Source organism: Pholcus phalangioides, unplaced genomic scaffold (assembly GCF_987345545.1).
Source record: "Pholcus phalangioides strain wild (caught in Gottingen) unplaced genomic scaffold, Ppha-v1.0 ptg000022l_1, whole genome shotgun sequence".
NCBI classification, from domain to species: Eukaryota; Metazoa; Arthropoda; class Arachnida; order Araneae; family Pholcidae; genus Pholcus; species Pholcus phalangioides.
Genome location: NW_028301615.1, coordinates 39,456,544 through 39,477,953, shown reverse-complemented (window position 1 = coordinate 39,477,953; position 21,410 = coordinate 39,456,544). Strand labels below are relative to the sequence as shown.

At 38.1% G+C, this 21,410-nt stretch overlaps 1 protein-coding gene across 1 annotated transcript in view; it reads right to left on the bottom strand.

Moving 5' to 3' along the window:
* Positions 1-21,410, bottom strand: part of LOC149070421 (carbonic anhydrase-related protein 10-like) — a 182,126-nt gene that overhangs the window by 21,952 nt on the left and 138,764 nt on the right. Inside the window, exons 3-4 of the mRNA XM_089249811.1 lie at positions 13,537-13,673; positions 4,708-4,902 (exon numbers count right to left, since the gene is read on the bottom strand). Of these exons, the coding sequence (XP_089105937.1) occupies positions 4,708-4,902; positions 13,537-13,673 (332 nt within the window). The remainder of the gene's footprint in view (positions 1-4,707; positions 4,903-13,536; positions 13,674-21,410) is intronic.

The following is a 21,410-nucleotide window of genomic DNA, read 5'->3' as shown; positions in this document are numbered from 1 at the left end:
TTGTGGCATCTACTCTGAAAAAATGATAGAGTTTTGTGAATTAGAACTATGCAAAAAAAATTATCAAAAAACAGTAATTTTACTCAGTGTTCCAACGGGAGACGGTCGCGTGAGGAATCGGGTGACGTCACTTGATTTTTCGAAAAGAGTAGCTAGAAAACCGGTTTTACAGCACCCCCTGGCTCAACTCCTGGTTGCTTGGCGGAAGAATGCGTCTGTTCAAATCAAACATTGTGGTCAGAAACCAAAGCAAGTGGAATCCCCGGTCAGCGTGATAGTGATTATATTTTTCCTCTGACGACGGCACCCACGGTGTAACGAAAATGCATTACGAATTTTGTACTTTTGCGCTGGTGACTCTTTTGAGTATTTTTCTAAATATTTTCAAGTACTTTAGCGAATCGGTAGATAAGTAAGGAACTGGGGGCTCATTTACAGTGATGTAAATGTACGTCACGTTCTCAAAAACACACATCATTTAAGAGAATGAAGTTTTGCTTCCGCAAAAATTATTCATGACACCAAATGGCACATTTTCACCCGGCATACATTATGAATATTGGACCTTTCACTAACCCTTATTTCCATGAAGTCAATAAAACTAACACCTCTTCCACCTCCATACAAATACCACACACACACACTGCCGACTTGTATATTCATTATCATACATTTAAAAAAATGCATTTTTTACGAGGTAACAAAATAAAAATTTATGTGTAATAGACGTATAAGGAGAGGATGTTTTAAGTGCCGGAGCCATTTCGAGACTATTCAGGACAAAAAAAATCTCTCTAAAAAGTAGAGGCTATTAACGTTTACGCAACTGCTATCAAAAATAAAAAATAATATTACACATTATTTTTTTACGTCCAAACACTCACAAAAAAAATTCCTCGAGGAACAAGAAGGTGCTTAATTTCAGTGGCGTAATGCGTTAAATAAAACGTTTTTCTACGATAAAAACGAGTGCGTGACAGTGATGTTAATCTCCGGCCCCGATTTCCCCCCCCCCCGAACATTCTAATAATGCTACGGGAAACATTGAGGATGAAGGGTGGGTATACAAACCATCGATACTGTCATAAACACGGCCGTAAAGTTTGCGTTGAGAATGGCAAATAGCGGTGTAATAGCTTGGCATTTAACGAGCTAATAAACGCCTCTTTGCCGGATAGTCATGTTCCCGAGAATTACGAAGAGGTCCTGCGCTTTTGCATTGATAGCAAAGATATCATTGGAAGGTGTGTTGAGGATTTTTCGGGATATAATCTATTATTACAGTGGCTTTTATCTCAATGGAAAGAGAAATCGCATTTCTAATGTGCACATATTCCAATTAATATTTTATATGTTCCATATTTATGCTGGTGTGCGAAAATTAAGGACCAAGCCGAAAAATTGAGTTCGAGTGCCCTTTACGGATGAAAGCAGATTTAGTCTGACTAGCAATTCTGGATGAAAATACGCATCTTCAGAGAGCGAGCAACACGCTATAACCGAAGGAGGTGGAGTTCTCGTTTAGGGGGGTGTATCATGCGTACATCTTCCAAGGTGGTTCAGTCACTGGTGTCTGCTACCAGTGATGGTAACTCGTGGGAAAAGTTGGCCAAAATTTGCCAACATGGGGAATTTATTGGCGTTTGTGGGAAATTTTGAGAGTTCATCAAACAAAAGAATATTTATTTTAAAAAAAAATATAAAAATGCAAAACACTATACTTTTCAGGTGTAAAATGCTTTACTACATATTTCCACCGACAGATGACAGCACAACTTCTGTGGGGAAAAATTTAGTCAAAAGGGAAATTCTCGAGGGAAATTTTGCTTGACGCGGTTACCATCACTGAATTGTACCGAGGTTCCCCTTTACGTGCATCTTTTCAGAGGTGTTCAGTTCCTCTTCTTGGACGACAACGCTATACCTCATCGTACAGTGGCTGTCGAAGAGCTATTGGAGAGTGAAGATATTCAACGCATCGATTGGATCGACCCGTATCTAAATCTTCAACCTTCTGAAGTTCGCGGCACACTCGGAAACAACATCAAAAACTTGGGGCATCCTTCCTTGAATACAGAATGCAGTTTACTACGAAAAAAATCACCGAGTAAAAATACATCAATAGTACAGTATAGAACCGAGCACGCCCAGGCTCTGTCGCTTTAGCGATATAAGCTCATTGATCGTGAAATCGTGCCGGAAAGAAACTCAAACCGGCAAGCCGGCCGGGACCAACATCCCGCCAAACCCCAAGCAGCACAACCACACACCCAAACCCCCAATACCAGGGCACATCACCGCTCGACAAGCCAGGACAGCACCGCGGGCGCAACCCCCCCTCAGTTCCGCCGGCGCGCCCCACAACGCCCCAACACGCTCCGCGAAGGGAGACCCCTGACCATCCCCACGAACCTCCACCGCGGACACGAGAGAGAACCCGCCACAGGACGAGGGCACCACCCCCACCAAGAAAAACACTGACGCCTCGCAACAAGGGCCCCAACCGACGCGCCATCCCGACCACGCACGAAGCCACCCGACCGCCGATACCCATTCCCGCCCTCCCCGCAACCCCGAACGCCCCCCCCCCCACCCGAAGAGCCACATGCGGGCGCGATAGTCAAAGCCGCAGTTTGCCAAAAGACATGCGCCACGTCATCAAAAAAAAAAAAAAATACTACAGATATAATAAATTGGTCCTCTGCAGCCATTGCCGAGAGAGGTATTCCGTGAAGTGCTGTGAACTTTGACTCTTACGGGTTCTCCGCATCATCATCTTCGTCGGTGAGAGCTTGTTCTGCATATTCGACTCGTCTGTTGACCAGTCTGGCAGATCGCCTGAGTTGGCCCCTGTTTGCTGATGTCGTCTCCTCATCTGGGCTGTTACCTTCATCCAGTTTGGCTTTTTCTGGGTGATTTTTCAGGAATCTGACCATCAGCTTCCTTGTAGATTCAGGTCTGTCAAGGATTGCTTTGATCCAGGCGGTCTCGTATTGTTCATCTGGAGCCTGGAAGTGAAAAATCCTTGTGTGTTCACAGGTTGTGGCTAATAACTATAGGTGAATTGGACTGCTTCAGTGACGTCACGAGCTTCGCATGGAGGCTTTCTGCTATGGATGGTGTTGGCTGAACGGGGTCGTACATGGACAGCCAGACCTAACTCAGGCCAAAGCTGACATTGGTGACACTGCTACCAGATGGCGACGTACCCGATGAGTCTGTCATGCAGGAGAGTAATTAATTCGCGAAGAGAGTAATTAATTAGAAAAATTAAAAAAAAGTAATATCTTACGTGTGGACTGTCATGTGTTTTTTATTTATCTCCATAATATCTCGCGGCATCCCTTAGACGATATCGTGGCACCCTGGGGTACCGGGACACACCGGTTGAGAAACACTGCTCTAGTGCGACGCTTGGCAGATTGGTCTATTCGAATTTTCTTATAATTCCCGCTCCAAATGAATTTAAGCCGTGATGTTGCGATCGGGGGTGTAGATTTATTATCGGTAACAAGTGTAGTTTTGAAGGCCCGAATATATGTGCCTTCGTAGAAATCTAAATCAACTGTGGACTTGATTTTGTGAAAAACTCTCGCTTCTTGAAATTTGAATCTATGGCCTTCTTGCCAACAGTGAGCGGCGATGGTCGATTTTTCACATTCCTGATTCTTAACACAGCGAGCGTGTTCATTTAATCTTGCTTTTATGGGTCTCCTTATCTGTCCTACATAACCAAGAGAGCAATCACCACATGGAATGTAATAAATGCCTCATTGTTTATTTTATCGAATTTTCGCTTCTTTCTTCAACATTATTTTTTATATTCAGTTTTGATTTCGGTGATTCCATTCAGTATTTTATAACAAACGACAGTTTGAGAGGGGGGGGGGGCCCAAAATTTTCAGGTCGAAGCCTCGTTAAGACAACCTGAATAGCATCACCATTTTTCGATGGAAATAGCTCCCCCGAACAACGTTAGATTACGACTAACAGAGAATCTAGGAAATACAGACCCATCACCACGGAATATAGGCATATATATTTTTTTCTTCAACTCACTTCTTAAGGTTCGGTAATAATAAGTTCAGATTCGCGAGCCCTATTAGATGACTTCAAGGGTCACATTTGACTCGCGAGCCACATGTTGAGCACGTATGGATTAAACTCTATTCTGGATATTTGTTGACCTGAGAAAGCAACTATAAAATGCGACAGTTGGTGAATTTTATGTAAAAATTAAAAATGAATATATATATATATATATATATAAGAAATTTTTATTCTCCTCACAAATAAACATAATCAAATCAATTGTGAAATGAAAATTTGATTACATGAGTCATCAATCAAGTATTTATACTTGATAATTGATAATATTGTGATTATTTGATCATTTCAGTGAAGGCCAGCTTATATTACCCAGAACTCTTGGGCCAAACTGTACGGGAAAGTAAAGGCAAAATGCACATAAAGAAACATTTTTTGTACAGCAATGTGGGTTCGGAGATGAAAAGTGTTTTCGGTAAAAACACGAAATACTGAGGAAATGAGAGAAAGTTTTTAATAATAATTACAGTATATAAGTGCTCAAATTTGCCACCACCAACATCGATACAGGCCTTCTTTATGTGTATTTTTAGCTTTCCTTAAATTTTTCCCATGAGTTCAGGGACACCCTCCAGAAAAAAAAAAAGAGACCATATTTACCTCGCCAGGAAAAGAACTGCCGGATACAGTGTGCTCTGAACCTCTATCGTCCGATTTGCCGTAGTGCAGATGCAGCTCGTGGAACCTGAACCTATAAGACAATGGACCTCCTGTTATATTGATGGGTATCCCTGGGTCAGTAGGGGACAAACGGAACGATACGCTGTGTCCCGTATTCGTTAAGATCCCGTTCACCTGAGGGGAGAAAAAGAAAATGAAAACAATATTAATAAATGAATATCATGAAAAATATCAGACACAAAATCGTTTACGGGGGCTTTTAAGGCAACATTTTCTAACTAGGCATATCATATCTCGGATTCCGTTTAGACATAAATTAATCTCTGGTGGTAACTAACAAGGGGGGGGGGGGGTAGGAACAGAATTTACTCCCCATACCATAAACTCACTTATTCAACAATGAAACCGCTCATTGGCAAGTTTACGTCATAAACTGAACTGAACCTTTAATGATTTGCACAATCGTGCCTATCAGTACACCAGTGGATGGCAAGTACAAATATTAGTAATTAAATTATTGGAGATACACAAGACAGGAACAAATGCATAAGGTTTGAACACAAGAAATATAAATGCATAATATAGTTTCGAATCCAGATAGATTTAAAAAATAAATAAATAAATAAAATAAATAGAATAAATAAATAGAATGGCGCATGGGCAGAGATATGGAGCAAGCAACAACAGAAAGGGCGTCGAAACTACTGCCCCAAGAAAAATAGAATTTTTGATATATCCTCGATAAATCGAAAAAAATGTAGACACATAGAAGGAGAGGGGTTGCTAAACATTAGATAAAAGTTTGATCGGGAGTAGGTATGGCGAAGGTATTTAGAGATAGTTTACGTCATAAAATAAAATACATTTATTCATCTATGGAGCAATACATTGGCAAATTATGATAGAATACAAAGGAATTTATCATCAAATTATGCACAGTTTACCTAGTAAATTGAGTGATGTAGAACCACACTGGGTGCCGCTTAAGTGCTCAAAGTGCTAACTGTGCCACATATCACTCAAGGGATCGCTAAATGTGCCACGGATCGCTTAAGTGTTCTGAAACTGTGCCACCGGTCACTTAAACAATCTGTAAATGTGTCGCTTAGTTTTCACAAAATTTGTTTTTGGGGGCCAAGCCACATCAGATAACCCCCAGGATCACATTTGGTCTGCGGGGATAAAGGTTTATCATATATGGCTTAGAGGGTGGGTTGAAATTTTGAGTTCTTCAAATAGCATTGAAATTAACAGAAACTGATTATAATGACACACATATAAAGGTATTTTCTTCCGAAATTTTAATTAAAAAAATTGCATTAGAAAAATAAATTTTTGATCGTCAGAGGGGGCACAAGCCCCCTACTCCTCCCCCCTCCCCCGCGTACGTCTCTGATCCCACCAATGTGGTTTAGGAGGCAGGGGCAGAGCTGGTGACGAAATTTTTCTAACGGGGGGGAGGGGGTCAGGGTTTTGCTGACAAGGGTGGGGGGGTCAAAAATGGCTAAAAAATTGCTGACGTAATACATGAACGGCCCCCCCATACGAGTTATTTTTATAAAATTTCCCCATTTTCATTCAAAATTATTCACAGAATATTTTATCCACTAATTTAAAGACGTTAATCCTGAAGAAGAAAAAATTGACAAAATTAAAAAAGTACGATATTCAAATAGAAATTGCGAACAAGAAACGGGAAATTTATTTCAGGAAAACAAAATTTCAGGAAAACAAAACTTCATGAAAAAAAATAAGAGAAATAAAACTGTAATATTGTTTCCGAATCATTTCCTTCGTGTTTTTTTCCCCCAGAAAACGTAAAAAATAAATAAATAAATAACATAAAATATTGTGGGTTCGGGATAAACGCACGATAAACTCTCTTGTTCCTTCCTAAGAGTTTTTCTTCCCGGAAAAAAAACGGACATATCTTCAATTTGTGAGCATCCATCAAATTTTTTCGACATCTTACTTCAATTTTTATTTTTTTATTTTAGTATTTCATATACCATTACGATTTTACACCCGGTTTGATTTGGTTCTTCCTCCTCTTCTTCCTTGAGAGAGATCTCTTCTTCTTCTTCTTCTCATTTCCCAAGAGTTTTACCTTAAAGATATCATCTGTCACGTTGTTTTTCTTATTTTTTTTTTCCGAACTCGTTCCTGGCCAATGTCTTGGAAAGTAAAGAAATGGGACAGCGATTTATCCCTTCCTTCCCACCAAATCTCCGTTTTTTTTCCCCTCTTTTTGTCCCCTACTCCGTTCAAGTGCGAAATTTTCTTCATAATACTAATCTTTCTATGCCTTAATATATGTAAAGGGAGAAAATGATGAAAGGAAATAGGGGTTTTTATTGGTTGAAAATTTCGTTTTTGAAAACTGGAAATACGTGGCTTTTTTGAATTATTGATTAATATTAATGATTTTGCTCTTCTATTTTCAATTTTGTCGTCCGAGTAACGCAACGGCCCGTTTATATAAGTGATTAAGTAGTTAACTGAATTTTGAGTCGTGAAGTGCTCAAAAATCTGTGCACTACGTAAGTAATCCGGCGGTAAATGCTCATTAGATAATAGGAGACCCCGCCCACTAGCGCATGCGCATAGTTCCTACTAAATCGAAAAAATATAGCGGTTCTTGTTCTACTTGACTCTCTATGATCCTGTATATTTTTGAATTTAAATGACAAATACGTTAAAAAACTCGTTAAACCAATTTTTTCACAATTTTCCGTTATTTTAATAAAGTAAATCTTTCAGCGCCACTTTTGACAAAATACAGTTATATAATTACAATATTTTTTTTTTTTATCAAGGGAGAGTTAGTTCTATTTCGCTGCTGAAGTTTTACGTGTTCAGAGATTTATAAATTCGCACGAAATTCAGAGAAATGATAAAAGTAATTCAAAATACCATTATATATATATATATAAAATATATAATGTTATATATAATATATATATATATATATACATATATATATATACCATTACCATTATATACCTGTACCATTTGCTAAGTAAGATTTTATCTGTTTATAGATAACATCAAAATCAAAGCAAATTGTGCGTTTCACCCAGAATAATCATTTCAGCTAATTGAAAAATCCACACTAATCAATTAAATTACTATTTTGATATATTTTTTTTTCAATTAAAAAGATGTTCACGTGGCACCAATTTACATCGGTTTTTGAGAAAAAAAAATTCAATACGATTTTCTGAAAAATGAGTAGAACTAAATTTTAAGTCGTCACGCGCTCGAAAAACTATCCCAACTTAAGTAATTAAGTAGTGAATACTCATTGGAGATAATACGAAGCCGCGTCCATTAACGCATTCGCATAGTTCCTACTAAATCGAAAAGTGAGCCGGTTCCTATTCCACTTGTCTACGTAATCACTAAATCACTCGTCAACTGCACCCGGGCCTAACGAAGCACCTACCTCGAAACAGCATCATTATCATTCGTCTTGCAGAGAGATACTATTAAATCTTCAACTTCCGCATCTTCAATTCATTACATAAATGTATGTTACTGCCAAAGCCCGAAGTGCGACAGATTCGTGACGGGGCTGGCCACTTCTCGAATTGGCAAAGAGTTTTGGTCAATGTCCGAATTGCAGAAATGATTCGGACTTTCGCCGGCGGAAATGGCCGGAGATTCCTGGCCAGAGCTCGATGTGTTGATGTAAGACGGCCCATTAGGAGCCAAAACCAATTTTTTACCGCCAACATGTGATACACGTCCACCGTGTCTGTCTGCATATATCAGCTGTATTGGATTAACTCCATGTGACGAGAGAAAGAAAAAAAGTGAAATTCGATAGAAAAAATATAAAAAAATTCATATAAACTTTTTTTTTCTGCCAAATTTTGGAGGAAACAATTATCACCGCATCGTGACTGTGGTTTGATGGGTTACCATAACTACCGTGGACATAATTATCACGAAAAAATACGGTAACTTGCCAATGATCCCGAATGACATATTTTTTATCGACTTTGCCTAGGGGTCACCGGCCACTTCGTGAACTGGCCGGCCATTATAAGAATTTCGTACATCAGACGGATCAACATTTATCGGAATTGGCCAATTCGTGAAATGGGCTGCCCCGTCGCGGACTAGCCAATTTTGGATTATGGCCGTAACTTATAAGAACATACACATTTCTAAAGTTTTCTGAAGTATGTAAAGATGCTCCAGACCAGTGCTTCCCAAAGTGGACAATATCACCCCCGATAGGTGATGGAATGGTTCGGAGGCACAGTGGAAAGCTTTTGGGTGCCAACTTTTCTTTCCTGAATAACATGAAATGAGGGGGGTCTCCAAAAGTGTTTGCGCCCCTCTCCTTACTTATTGTAATATTGAGGCACAACACACGCACCTCTCCCATATTCCTCTACGAAACTTCTGACGAATTGGTACGAGTTGGAATGTGCGTGTTGTGAACCTAACGTTAAGTCTATTTCCGGGAAATGCTTGTAAAAGTACTGCCATCTATTTTTCGAACTATGAGTGAAGTGTAATGGTAGAAGATTTTGCACTGTTGTAGGCCTGTTTCTTTTTGTGACGAGACTTTTTAAAGGAGAGATATAGGCTCGTACTCGCGCCTCGAAGATGGGAACGACAGAAAATCAACTTCGGACCCACCGGTGCCACAGTCGTAGTGGCACCAGTGGGGTTCGAGCCAGGTCCTCGCGATGCGAGTCTGCCACTATAACTACTCGACCGCCACAGCGGTTACAAATGAAATCTGGAAAGCATCTCACATAGGAACTCATTATTTTATTTAATCTCCTTCCGATGTGTTTTCACTTATTTACTGAAAATGATCCACCGTAGAGACCTCCGAGGGCCACATTGGCCCACGGGTCATACGTTCAAGGCCCGTGGCATAAGGTTAACTTGATTACAGGAATTACAACTACCCGGCGCATAATCTAAGCTGTGATCTTAAAATTTATATCCGAGACGAAAATCTCTCTCTTCCTCCCGAAACCAATCAGTATCTTTTCCCGAGTGACCTCTCTTCGACCTTATCGATATTATTGACTATTCGGAAGGGGAAAAGCAAATTAATATTCATACTCTCGGGTGAAAACGAACCTTTTGCTGAAAAGTCCCTTTTCTCTCCCCGGTATATACACTAGAACATATATACGCTCAGCTTCCTTTTAAAAACCTAAAGCTTTTCAAAATTGAATTGTTCCGGCAAAAGGTTATTTATCAACGTTATGTGCATGAAAATATGTTTTGCTCCTCTCTCTCCATCCCTTAATCACCAGTTGACTGATGATAAATGGCTTCGGTAGAAAATTGGAATAGAGATGGAGTTTTCTCCCTCCTCCTCCATTTTACAGAGAGAGGTACTCGTTGTTGTTCTCAGAAAGAGAGGGAGAGAGAGAGAGAGAGAGAGTATTTTGAAAAGGGTTTTTGGTGATTCAGTTCAAGGTGAAAGTCTCGTTTCATTTAATGACCGAATCTCTCCGCGGAGATATCTAGGTTTTCTTGCTTTCTTTGTGTGGTGTAAGAGAGAAAGAAAGAGACAGAGAGACAGAGTTCAATAGTTCTTGATGCTTTTTCAAAGTGGAATGTTCTAGTAACCTTTCCCTTCTCTCTACAACGAGCGAAAGAAACGTTGGCTATTCATTTATGATGAGCAAAGGGTACTAAAATGAACGAGAATGATTCTCTCATATCTTTCAGGAGTCTTGAAACGAAAGCTATCAACTCTATTGTTATAACTGGGCTCAGAGAGGAATCAATTTCACAAGAGGAGAAATTCTCTACTTTATCTACACTCTATGAGGAATAATCTCCATTTCTTAAAAACTTCTTTCATCTGTACGTACGTATGTACAAGGCATTTACATGGACGTTATTCATGCTTGAAAACTGTTATGACTTCCGAAACTAACTGGTTATTTCCCCTTAATTTTATCTGACTGACCGTAATTATTTTTACTGCTCATGCCGTTGTGTAATTGGAAATAGTCCATATTTCGTGATTCTTTCAGAATTATTTGCAGATGTGCCTCATATTCGTACAAGCCTTTGGCAAACAGATTTGGACGATCTGTATTTGAAGTATCGGCGATAAATGTAACAAAAACATATATTTGATCGCATGTTGAGACAGAAGGAGGAAAAGGTATAGTTAGATGTATTTTTCGCCCTTACCCTCCCTTCTTCCAGATCACTAAATCTGCCCGTGGCAAAGTTCCGGATAAGAAAAGTGACCCGTGACACCCTCCACAAACTAATGAAGTGGCTTGCGACACGTTTCCAAACCAGTGGTTCCCAAACTTTCTGAAGCGTGACCCCCCCCCCCCCCCCCGTTTCGACCAAAAAAAAAGTTGTCGGCAACTCCATACATGGGCTGACGATCTGTCCCGATTTTTTTACGAGTAAATGTGCTGTTCTAAAATTAATTTTCAGAACGATTGTTTCGCTTTTAATTTGGCTTTGTTGACTTCTAAAAATATTCTCTTTTATTAAATATTATATAAATATTTTTGTTTTTTGATGCACTTGGTGTTCCTTATGAAAGATGGAAGTATATCGTGGTGTATATGTTCCTTAATTTTTGCATACAGAGTGATTTAGTGCGCAGGGCCGTCATTTCAACTTTTCCACGGGGGGAGCAAAGAACATGTACTGCATGTATGTATATATATTTGCATATGTACTGCATATATTTGTGTGTATATATATATACCATTTTTAGTGTATTTTCAAAAACCGGGGGGGGGGGAGGGAAGGTTCTTCAGAGCAACCGCTGATATAACTTCAAGTTCTCTTTCCTTGATAATATCTGAATTCATCGATGCCGTAATAACGGGGAATCGCAGCAATGAAGCAAACCGTTTCGAGTCTTGCTTTCCGTTTTTTTCCCTTCCAGGAAGATTCGAACAGCAGTCTTTTCAAAACATTTCCTGCCTAACCTAGAAGAGGGTTTTCTAAAACGTTTATTCAGCACATACAATTTATAATTTCTTGTGGTACCAGAATTAGCACTGCAACGGGTTCTCCAAAAAAACCTAGGAGAAAGACCGCGAATACGAAACCACGAATATGAAATCCGCGAAGACAGTGTGTACACCGCGGGATGAGTGTATTGGTTATTGCAAAAAAGTGAAATATGGCAAAATTACATGACGTACGTGGTAATTAGCTCAGAATAGTAAAGACATTTTTTAGTATTCGCATATTTTGAAATAAAAATGAATTTCTTTTTTGGATGTTTTTATTTTGGAGAATCTCTCGTTCATTGACACCCCCCCCCCCCGGATGTCACGATCCACACTTTGGGAACCACTGTTCTGAACCAATGAAGTGGCCCGTATTCACGAGAAGGTTGAGGACCTTCGATAAAGATCATATTTAAGAAAATCCTATGAAAATGTCTGTTATGGGAATCCGCATCCTACCTAAAATCCAATACATTCCTGAAACGAATAAAAAAAAAATTCGGTCGAATAGAATTTCTTCCTCTTTCTTATTTTATCTACTTCATTCCCTTTTACTTTGGGATTTATTTCTTAAAATCCCCCAATAATCCGATCAATGAGCTTTGGAGATTACATCAATTGTCCCATCATGTCTCGTAGGGATCAGAAGCTAATTTCTTAAAGCCTTTCAAATGTGATATTTCTCTCCACTTAACTTTCTTTCTGTTATCCTTGTTATTTTCTTCCATTTCTTACGAATCGTGGGAGAAATAATTGCTGCCAACTTTCGTTTCAAGGGGGAAAAAATAACTTCCAATGGGAAATGAAAATAATAATTAATATTTATCATCAATTTCTTTTCTCTCGAGATGTTTCTCAGAATTAATTTTCTCTAGGGGAAAAAATTCCAGTTTTTTTGGATTTTAATGATTAATTGAATTTAAAAATATAATTATAATTGAAGAGACGTTTATAATTCTAGAAATATATGTCGTTGAAATAATATGTAATTGTCGTATATTAATATAAATTGAAAAATATGGCTTTATCGCAAAGACCTAAGTCATTTAGCAATGCACTCGGTCAATTGGAAAAATATCGATTGGTTTCTAATCGGACTAATATTTCGTAGGTTTACCGTAAATGCCCGATAGTAAAACTTAGCTATAACTACCCGTAAATATAACTTGAATACATCGAAAAAAATTTTTTTTCGCAAACACTGGGACATCTCTTTGAAATACGGAACAATATGCGAGAATGTGGTATGCAGGGCATGTTTTTTTTTGAATACACCTTTTAAATCGTATCATTTATTCATTCCCCCCCCCCCTTCATCGTTAAGTATCAAACATTCCTAGCTATTCAAAAATTAGTAGGTATTAAGGTTGTGTATTCAACCACTCCCTCAATGATCTGAGTGATGCGATGGTCAACCAATCCCCTGTGGCTCTGTTATATTCTAGGGAGGGAGCCATAGAGGTAAAAAGTGAAATATGGGGGGAGGGGTGACTGTGACTACTTTCAGAGCCCATCAGAACTGGTCGTAGAAACAGAGCCATCATAAAGCATATGCCCGTCCGGGCATGCTTCAGAAGCACCGTATCCATACGAATCCTACACAGTAGGTATCTGGTACTAATGGTTTTCTCAAAATTAAATATGAAAATATATAAGCTGTTAAAGTAAGCATCACTTTGATCAGGGTCTCCATGGTGTTGGGACGACAAAGCATAAAACACCCTCAAGACAGAAGCTATTTAACTTCAGCCCAGTGGTCCGTAAACCACTGGTAGATAACCAATGAATAACATTTTGAGCACTTTCAGCGGCAACATACACAAACAGTAATTACCCTGTGTGAACTTATGTTAAGAGGCCTCAAGTGAGGGTCGAAAAGGATTTGTTCAGGATCCAGGTCAACCGGTGACTGCCTCCTTCCTTTTGTACACAAACTCCATTCTGGATTCAATAAGCCCCAAAAATCTGGACCTGCAAAGAGAAACTGAAGAATTAGTCTAAAAAGAATTTATTATAAAATGAATGCATTATAGAAAATGAATTTGTAAAAAAAATCTTTAATAGAAGTATATCTAGAAAGGGGAGAAATAAAAAGCAACTTCAGTTGAGAGATAGGGTTTACTATATAAACATTGATCAAACATTCTAACATTCATAGCAAGGGTGATTCCATTGCACCATTAAATAAGCAGAAAAAAATCGTTTAAATCAACTAAGAAGTCTTCTACACAATGCCACTTCATATTATGACTCCGATAGTTACATTTGGCCCTCGGCCATGCTGTATACTATAATAATATTATCTTCCTGATGATCCACATTGCTTTCATTCATCTTGTAAATATCAAGTGTAACGCGATTCTGGTGTCCACAGAATCGCGTGTAGTCGGATAAGTGAGAGATCAGGGCAATGGATTTTACAAATAACAAGCCATTTACACAAGTGAGAAAGAGCAACGGGCCAAAATAGGATCCTTTGAGAGATACATAAACGAAATCGAATAAGGGTCTGACATATTTTTCAACCACAGATAATTATGAAACTGTTAAAACATATATACGTACAAAGCAGGATAATGCGAAAATATATTTTGGAAAGAGAAAATTCAACTGCCCCTGCGGGAAATCGAACTCACACCCTTTCACTTTCCGGGTGAACGCCCTAGACCACTAGATTACAGAGGCAATGGATATCTCAATCTTTCCTAGAAGCTTGTGTGTACTGAACGGGACCGTACAAAGATGGTCGGATTCAATTCAGGCCAAACCTCACAATTGCTGACACTGCCACCAGATGGCGACTTATCCGAGGATGATGTCACTCTCCGCTACCCATATAAAGTTATATTTATACGTGCCGAGTTTCGTTTTTACCTCAGACTGGTAAAAAAATAGAAAGTGAAATAAACTAACTCACCAACGATTATCACTCAAAGTAAAAAAAATTAAATGTAGCCATACACCATACAGCCATTTTAAGGCTAATATTGCCCCTTCTTCAGTAGGCAATGGTCTGATATAGCGCAGACCGCTCGCTGAATTACGAGTACGTGGTCGGATAGAAAGCCGACGCGCGACGGTGATGATGAAGGCAGAGAAAGAGTTGGTGATGATGATTGAACGGTTACGATCATTAGACTTGGCGTATCGATTATGGAGTGGCAGGGAGTCAATTTTGACAATTGAGCCGATTATTGCAGATATATGGAGTGCTGGAGAAATTGCTAACCAAAGAAGATGATTTTTTATGAATATGAAGTGCTTCGAAGAAATCTAAGTCGAGGGTGTAGAGCATGTTTACATGATTTTAGCAGAATCAAAGTGAAATTGGTGATTGTTGGTCTCGCAGTGCTAAACAAGCACAATTCTGACAGCATAAATAGGTTAGGGCACGCATACACTCAGATAATATATTCCGGCATGTACCAATTCGTTAGAAAATCCGTTGAGGAATGTGTACGAGGTGCATGTTCGGTCAAATAGTGGTACTGTAGTAGTAGTGCTATGTTATGGAAGGATGAACGAACTCCTAATTTTTTAGTCATAACGCTTGTGTTTGAAAAGGTGTAATTTAAGAAAACGTTCAGTTTCGCACGCTGTTCCATTGCCCCCATCATCACCATCGCCCTTCTATTCGACCACGGTTTCTATTCTAGCGAGCGGTCTGCACTATATAAGGCTATTTCCTGCTGAAGAAGGGGCAATATTTTAGCCTTTAAACAGTTGTTTGATGGGGTTTTTTTTTTGTGTGTTTTTGAGTGATATAATCGTTGGGTTTAATTTTCTATATTGTGATTAAAAAGAATTTCTACCATCATAAAGTTTAGAACCGCAGGATTTGGGAATCAGATGAAATAATATTTCTCAACCGAATTTAAACCACTTCCATCCCTGAAATGTATGCGCATCTTGTATTATGTTACGACCTATAGATCAGCGGTTCTCAACCGGAGGCACGCGAAATGACTTTAGGGGGTACGCGAAAAGAAAATGGTAATGGCGGCCATCCATCTAAAAAAATAAAAAATAATAATTAAAAACATTAAAAATAATTTTCAATGCAGGTAGAAGTTTTTACTAATATTGTCAGTTGTAATATATTGACCTTTTCGCTATCAATAAAATCTTCTATAACAGAGGGGTTGCGTCCACTGGAAGGTTCGGCCTTCCCTCCTCCCGCCCGCTTTCAACCTATGACCGGTATTCGTGAATTCCTACCTCTCGACTCACTTTTCTTCGGCGGTTTAGATTTGATTATTGACACATGCCGGGCTGCACATAAAAGCGAAGAATTAATCCGTGTTGTGTTTAACTTTTGTTGTGGGTGTTTGTATTGAGGCGTGTGCGTGCTGTTCCCACAATTTTCTACGTCAACTTTTCTACTAAGCACCTACTACTCACGTGATTTACGCTATGGATCAGTGGCTAAAAACTAGATCTGTACGGAAGCGGACTGAAACACAAAAATGAAATACCTTGCACCTGTAAACGTGAAAACATATTTTGAATCTTCCTAAAGTGATACGTTGAACTTTCTAGAAAAGCCATAATGTTTTTGTTGCCGTCTGTTAGCACGGAGCTTGTTGAACGGGCGTTTTCTTCGTTTACTAAAGCAAATTGAATGCAGCTCCGGATTTGAGTTTGTATTTATCCTCTTTTGAGCTTAATTTTTCAAAACTTTGTAATTAATTCAATTTACAGTCCCAAACATCACATTAATTTTTTCCCAATCTTTGTGTTAATTTGTTTGCTTACTTGAAAAATGAAAAAAAAGTTAAATAATGAATTTATTTTATTTTATTTAACGTGTACCTTTTTTTAAAGTTTTTCGAAAACTGTAATCGGAAAGGGGGGAAAACGAAAGGGGGAGAATCAGAATTTAGAGAGCGATTATGAAAAGTCAGTTATGATTGAACTTTGTGAGAAAGATGTTCGCTCTCTGATTAGCTTGTAAATATGTGTAAATTTCTGTTCTGTAAAATAAATCTGTGCTTGTCCATCGAACCGCTTCTTGTTTTGCAATCTCGAAGTCTTGTGAAAAATTATCCGGAACGATATCTATAGCGATATAGTCAAGAGCATAGGAGTTTTACACTACTCAAAATTAAAGATGAGAAATATGCTAACTCCGAAATGCGGAAATGATTATACAAATACAAGGGCACAACAGGGAAAATGCCCAGCGGGGTGACTGAGAAAAACATGCCCAAAACAAACATGGATGTCATACATTTCAAAACACAGCTTGTCTTGTTCTAAGTATAGGTAGCTTCTCGATTAACCCCAACATGTTTATCGTATTTTTTTTTAACGTGTCAGTTGTGTTACAATTTACTACCCCCAGGAATAATTTCGTAACGTGTGCTGATCTCTGTATTTCAAATTCCAGTGAAATGATGGAATGCTTGTACTGTTGTGACCGTGTTGCTTTCTGTGGCGAGTATTTTAATCAGCTCACATTCGCTTCGAAGTTGAGAACTACAGAAAACTAAACGAAGATCGGCTGACTTGCGAAAATACATTCAAGCATCAATTCAGGACATTTCAATAACTTTAAATTAGAAGTATCGTACGAGGCCAGAAAATAACGGATACCGAATTGTTCAATGTTCGTTATAAAACACATATTTCTGCACACAGATAGGCCGATACATTTTTCCCAATCAAAGATGAAGCCTTTGTATTTTCATTGGTATCAATCTGCGTTGTCTCGCAAAAAGAAAGGGAACAAAGAAGAATAGGAAGACAATGTTCTTGAAGGCAGTTACTTTCTGTACATGGCCACTAAATCACCTTACATAAGGCCCTTTCGGAAGTGTTCCCCCGGGGAGAAGCGGAATCACTTTTCGGTTTGTTCCATTAAATTTCATACAAGGATACCTAAGTGACCGCTTATGTCCGGCGTAAGTGCTATATTTCACCTCCAGGATTGCCTTAAGTGGTCGGAGAACGCTCTCAAGGCGGCAATAACACAATTTCTCGTCTTCTTTTTTGTCTTTCCTTCTGCTTAATCCTTATATTTCCCCGGAAGCCTCGGCCAAAAAACTTTTGCTTTGTTCTTCTCTACGCCTTCTTTATATTTTTCTTTTTTTGCGGTTACGGTTAAGCTCCTCTTATATTCTTCTTCCGAGACAAATGGCAAAAAGAATAAGAACCAAAACTTTTTCTTTTCGCTCTCGTCTCAAGAAATGCTCCCCCCCCCTCCCTCCAGTGATGGCTAAAATTTCCTTGTTCAGCTTAATCCAAATTACTTTTTTTTTTAACAATTTTCATTTCTCTTTAGTTGCATCAAGTAAAAATTTAGTCTTGCGTAAGTTATAACGTCCACGTATTACGTTTCTGCAAATGGAGAAATTCAAGTACTCAACATGCAATAAAACGCCTGCATATCACAGATAGATTGTCCTTAGAGAAGATTCAACTGCCAATTCAATTTTTTAATTTTTTTTTCATTTCTGATGTTTAAAAAATGTATTAAAACATAAACGCTATCAGAACTATTTTTTTTTCAAATTTTCAATTCATTTTTGTAGTGAACAAATAATTCATTTTTCATTCAAATATTTCAGTCAAGATGATACAGGGCATATATTCTATACAGGCATATTCTTCTTCACATGCAATTTTTTTCCAGAAATTTAATGCTTAATTCTATGTGATAAATCGCACTTTTTCCCCGGAGGCACTTTCTCCTGGAAGCTTCTAAAAACACTTCAAATTTCAACTTCAAGTGCTGCCCTCTGACGAAAGCACCAAAGTTCATATTCACCATATTTGTAACTCAAAATCCTTTAGCGCCGGGCCCACCTCAGTGCCCCCCCTGAGTTGGACAAAAGTAAAAAATTCTACAGTGAGGAAAAACAACCCACACATTTGTAGCACCAAGGTCTAGATATGTTCTCATCAGCGAAGTCAGAGAGAGAGTAACAAATACTTCACTATCCTTCATTTCTGAGTGCTGATTAAATTTCCGTCCTTTCTGATGCTTTCCAGTTTGTGGGTGTTTTAAAGTGTGTTGTATGTTAAAACGCGCTGCTTTGTAAGTTTCTTTTGAATGTTGGCGGGTTCGTAATTCGATTTACCAATCTGACATCTTCAGGCCCTCCGAGACTGAACAATGCTTTGGGAAACAACACAAACCATCCCAACACGGGTCTCTCTGGGCGTTCAGCTGTCATGTCTGTCTGTAGGCATGTATATTAGCTAAATTTTGGCAGGAATATTAGTTGCTCGCTGGATAGGGATAATCGTGCAAAAAAAAAAAAAAAAAAAAAGTCAGAAGCACAAGGCTATGAAGAATTTTTATTCTTTACCACACGGTGCATGTGTGGTGATATCTTAAGATAGAGGGTTTCAACCTGTTAGGCATTGGCCAAATTAGAAACTTACAACGACCAAAAAGTGAAATACCAATATTGTTTCAAGATGATATCTAAGATTTACGAAGACTTCGTGTAACGTACAGTGGAGTCTTAACGATTGAGTCGACTGAGCCCTGCTTGTAAAACAGCAGCTCTTAATTTTTTTTATTATAAAATCAATTTTCAATGAAAGATTAATTTTAATGGAATTTGGAAAGAAGTGAAAATCATTTCTTTCGATGTGTTTGTATGTGTGAAAATTTTCATAAATTATAAAATTTTCTATCCCTTTCATCAAGTTCTGAAATGTGAAACAAAACTAATTGTGAAATTATTGTTCTTACTAATCCTGTATCCCTTGTTTCAATTCATTAAAAAATATCGTCAATTATGAAAGTCATTCTTTGATTAAAATTCTTGAAATTATTTCCGTGTCTATTGTGACAATTGTGAAATTATTTCTTCCATTAACTCTTTCATGCACACACTTTTGGCAAGAAATTTGGATTATGTCTATTTGATGAATCGACAATAAATCTGGTAACGTTGCCCGAACCTAGCCACGCGTTAGAAAAAAGAAAGAAAAATAAATAAAATGGAAAAAGAGTATAATAGATAAGGTAGATAAGAGATAGTTTTTTTACAGTCCTATTTCCATCCTCACACTACGGGTTCTCTTTTGCTCTAACATGTATAGAAAGATGCATTATATGTGTGGAAAAATCATTAGCAGGGGTATAGAAAGAAATTAGGGAAAAAAAGCAAGAGCTACTATAAAGCTTCGCGATGGGGAAGAGATAGGAAAGAAGACATAGAATTAGTTTGATTTTATTCGGCTGGTGTTTCGGCGTAATATTACGACCGTGATCGTGGCTAGATCATGCGACTGAGAAACTGGGACAAACCTTCATAAAAACCGAACATCTTGAAAAAATATATATATACCTGAAGACAATATAAAAAGACGAATTGTAAGGTGATGGATAAAATTGCATATTGACATTGAAAGTCCGGGCCTTGTGCGGTTTAGGTCAGTGTTTTTCGATCTCTCTCTCATTGTAGACTGATGAAATTAAAGGAAAATTTTCGCGAATCGGTGAAAAAAAAAATTCCCTATACAGAGTGATTCTAAACTCAACGTACAAACTTTTCGGGGAGGTAGAAAACAAAAAGTAATCATCACTTAGGAATGTATGGCCGGAAACCCTAACCTGCTTATGGAGGATAAACGAAGATGCAGAAATGACAAGCCAATAATGGGCGGGAACACTTTATTTAGCGATACTGTACACGAGGGGAGTACGTGTACCGTCAAGTTCCTACCATCCACAGTCATGCACACAGAAAAAAAAATAGTGATTCTGTTTTGGTTTTTCTACCTCCCCCGAAAGTTAGTACGTTTCGTTTCGAATCACCCTGCATATACACTCAGCTTTATTAACTCGACCTACGCCTATCATTGGATAGGCTAGTTCTAATTCCAATTACTATTATTAAGCTACCTTTTTAATGCAAATCAATACTTTTAAAATGTAATAACAAATACAAACTTAACAACATATTAATCGTTATAAAATTTTTACCAGTAGGTACAACCAAAATAAATAATATTTCCTATCATAACACATTCAATCAATTTTCATGCTGCATACCGTTTAAAACTGAACAACAAGTTTACTTGAAAAAAATCAAAACACATAGTTCAATTTTTTGATTGGAAGATGGCAGTAGAAACCCTATATTTTTTATTCAAAAACGCTGCATAAATATTTTCTATAATTTTGGAACCAATTGTAGAGAATTTTTATCTCTTTCGGAAAATGGCATATCATTTTTGTAGGACCATATGGTTTATAATTCATTAATAAAAATATACTTCCACTTTCTTATGCAGGGTAAGAAGTCTTTTCTCTTCTAACGTGAATACCGTTAAGGTATACTATATCGCTAAACGTGAGGTTTCCGTTTCCCAGAACAGCCCATTGGCAGTATATGATTCGGTTTTCAGCTCAGTTGTGGTGTATGAGAGCACATGATCGCACCGGGAAAAACATAACAGAAATAAAAATAGAAATTCGTTTCTATAAAAGATATGTGGACGACATTTTCGCTCTTTGGGAGGGATCGAGAGAGAAATTTTGCGAATTGTTCCAAGTCATGAATGAAGTAGATCCTTACATACAATTTACAGCTGAATTATAAAGCCACAAAACTCTTCTAGATGTCTTGTTGATCAAAAGAGAGCAAAACATTCAAATGTCGGTGTACAGAAAGCTATTTTCCATTGCATTAACCTCCACATCAAATATATCTTGTCACCCATACAAACAAAAAACTTCGGCTTTTC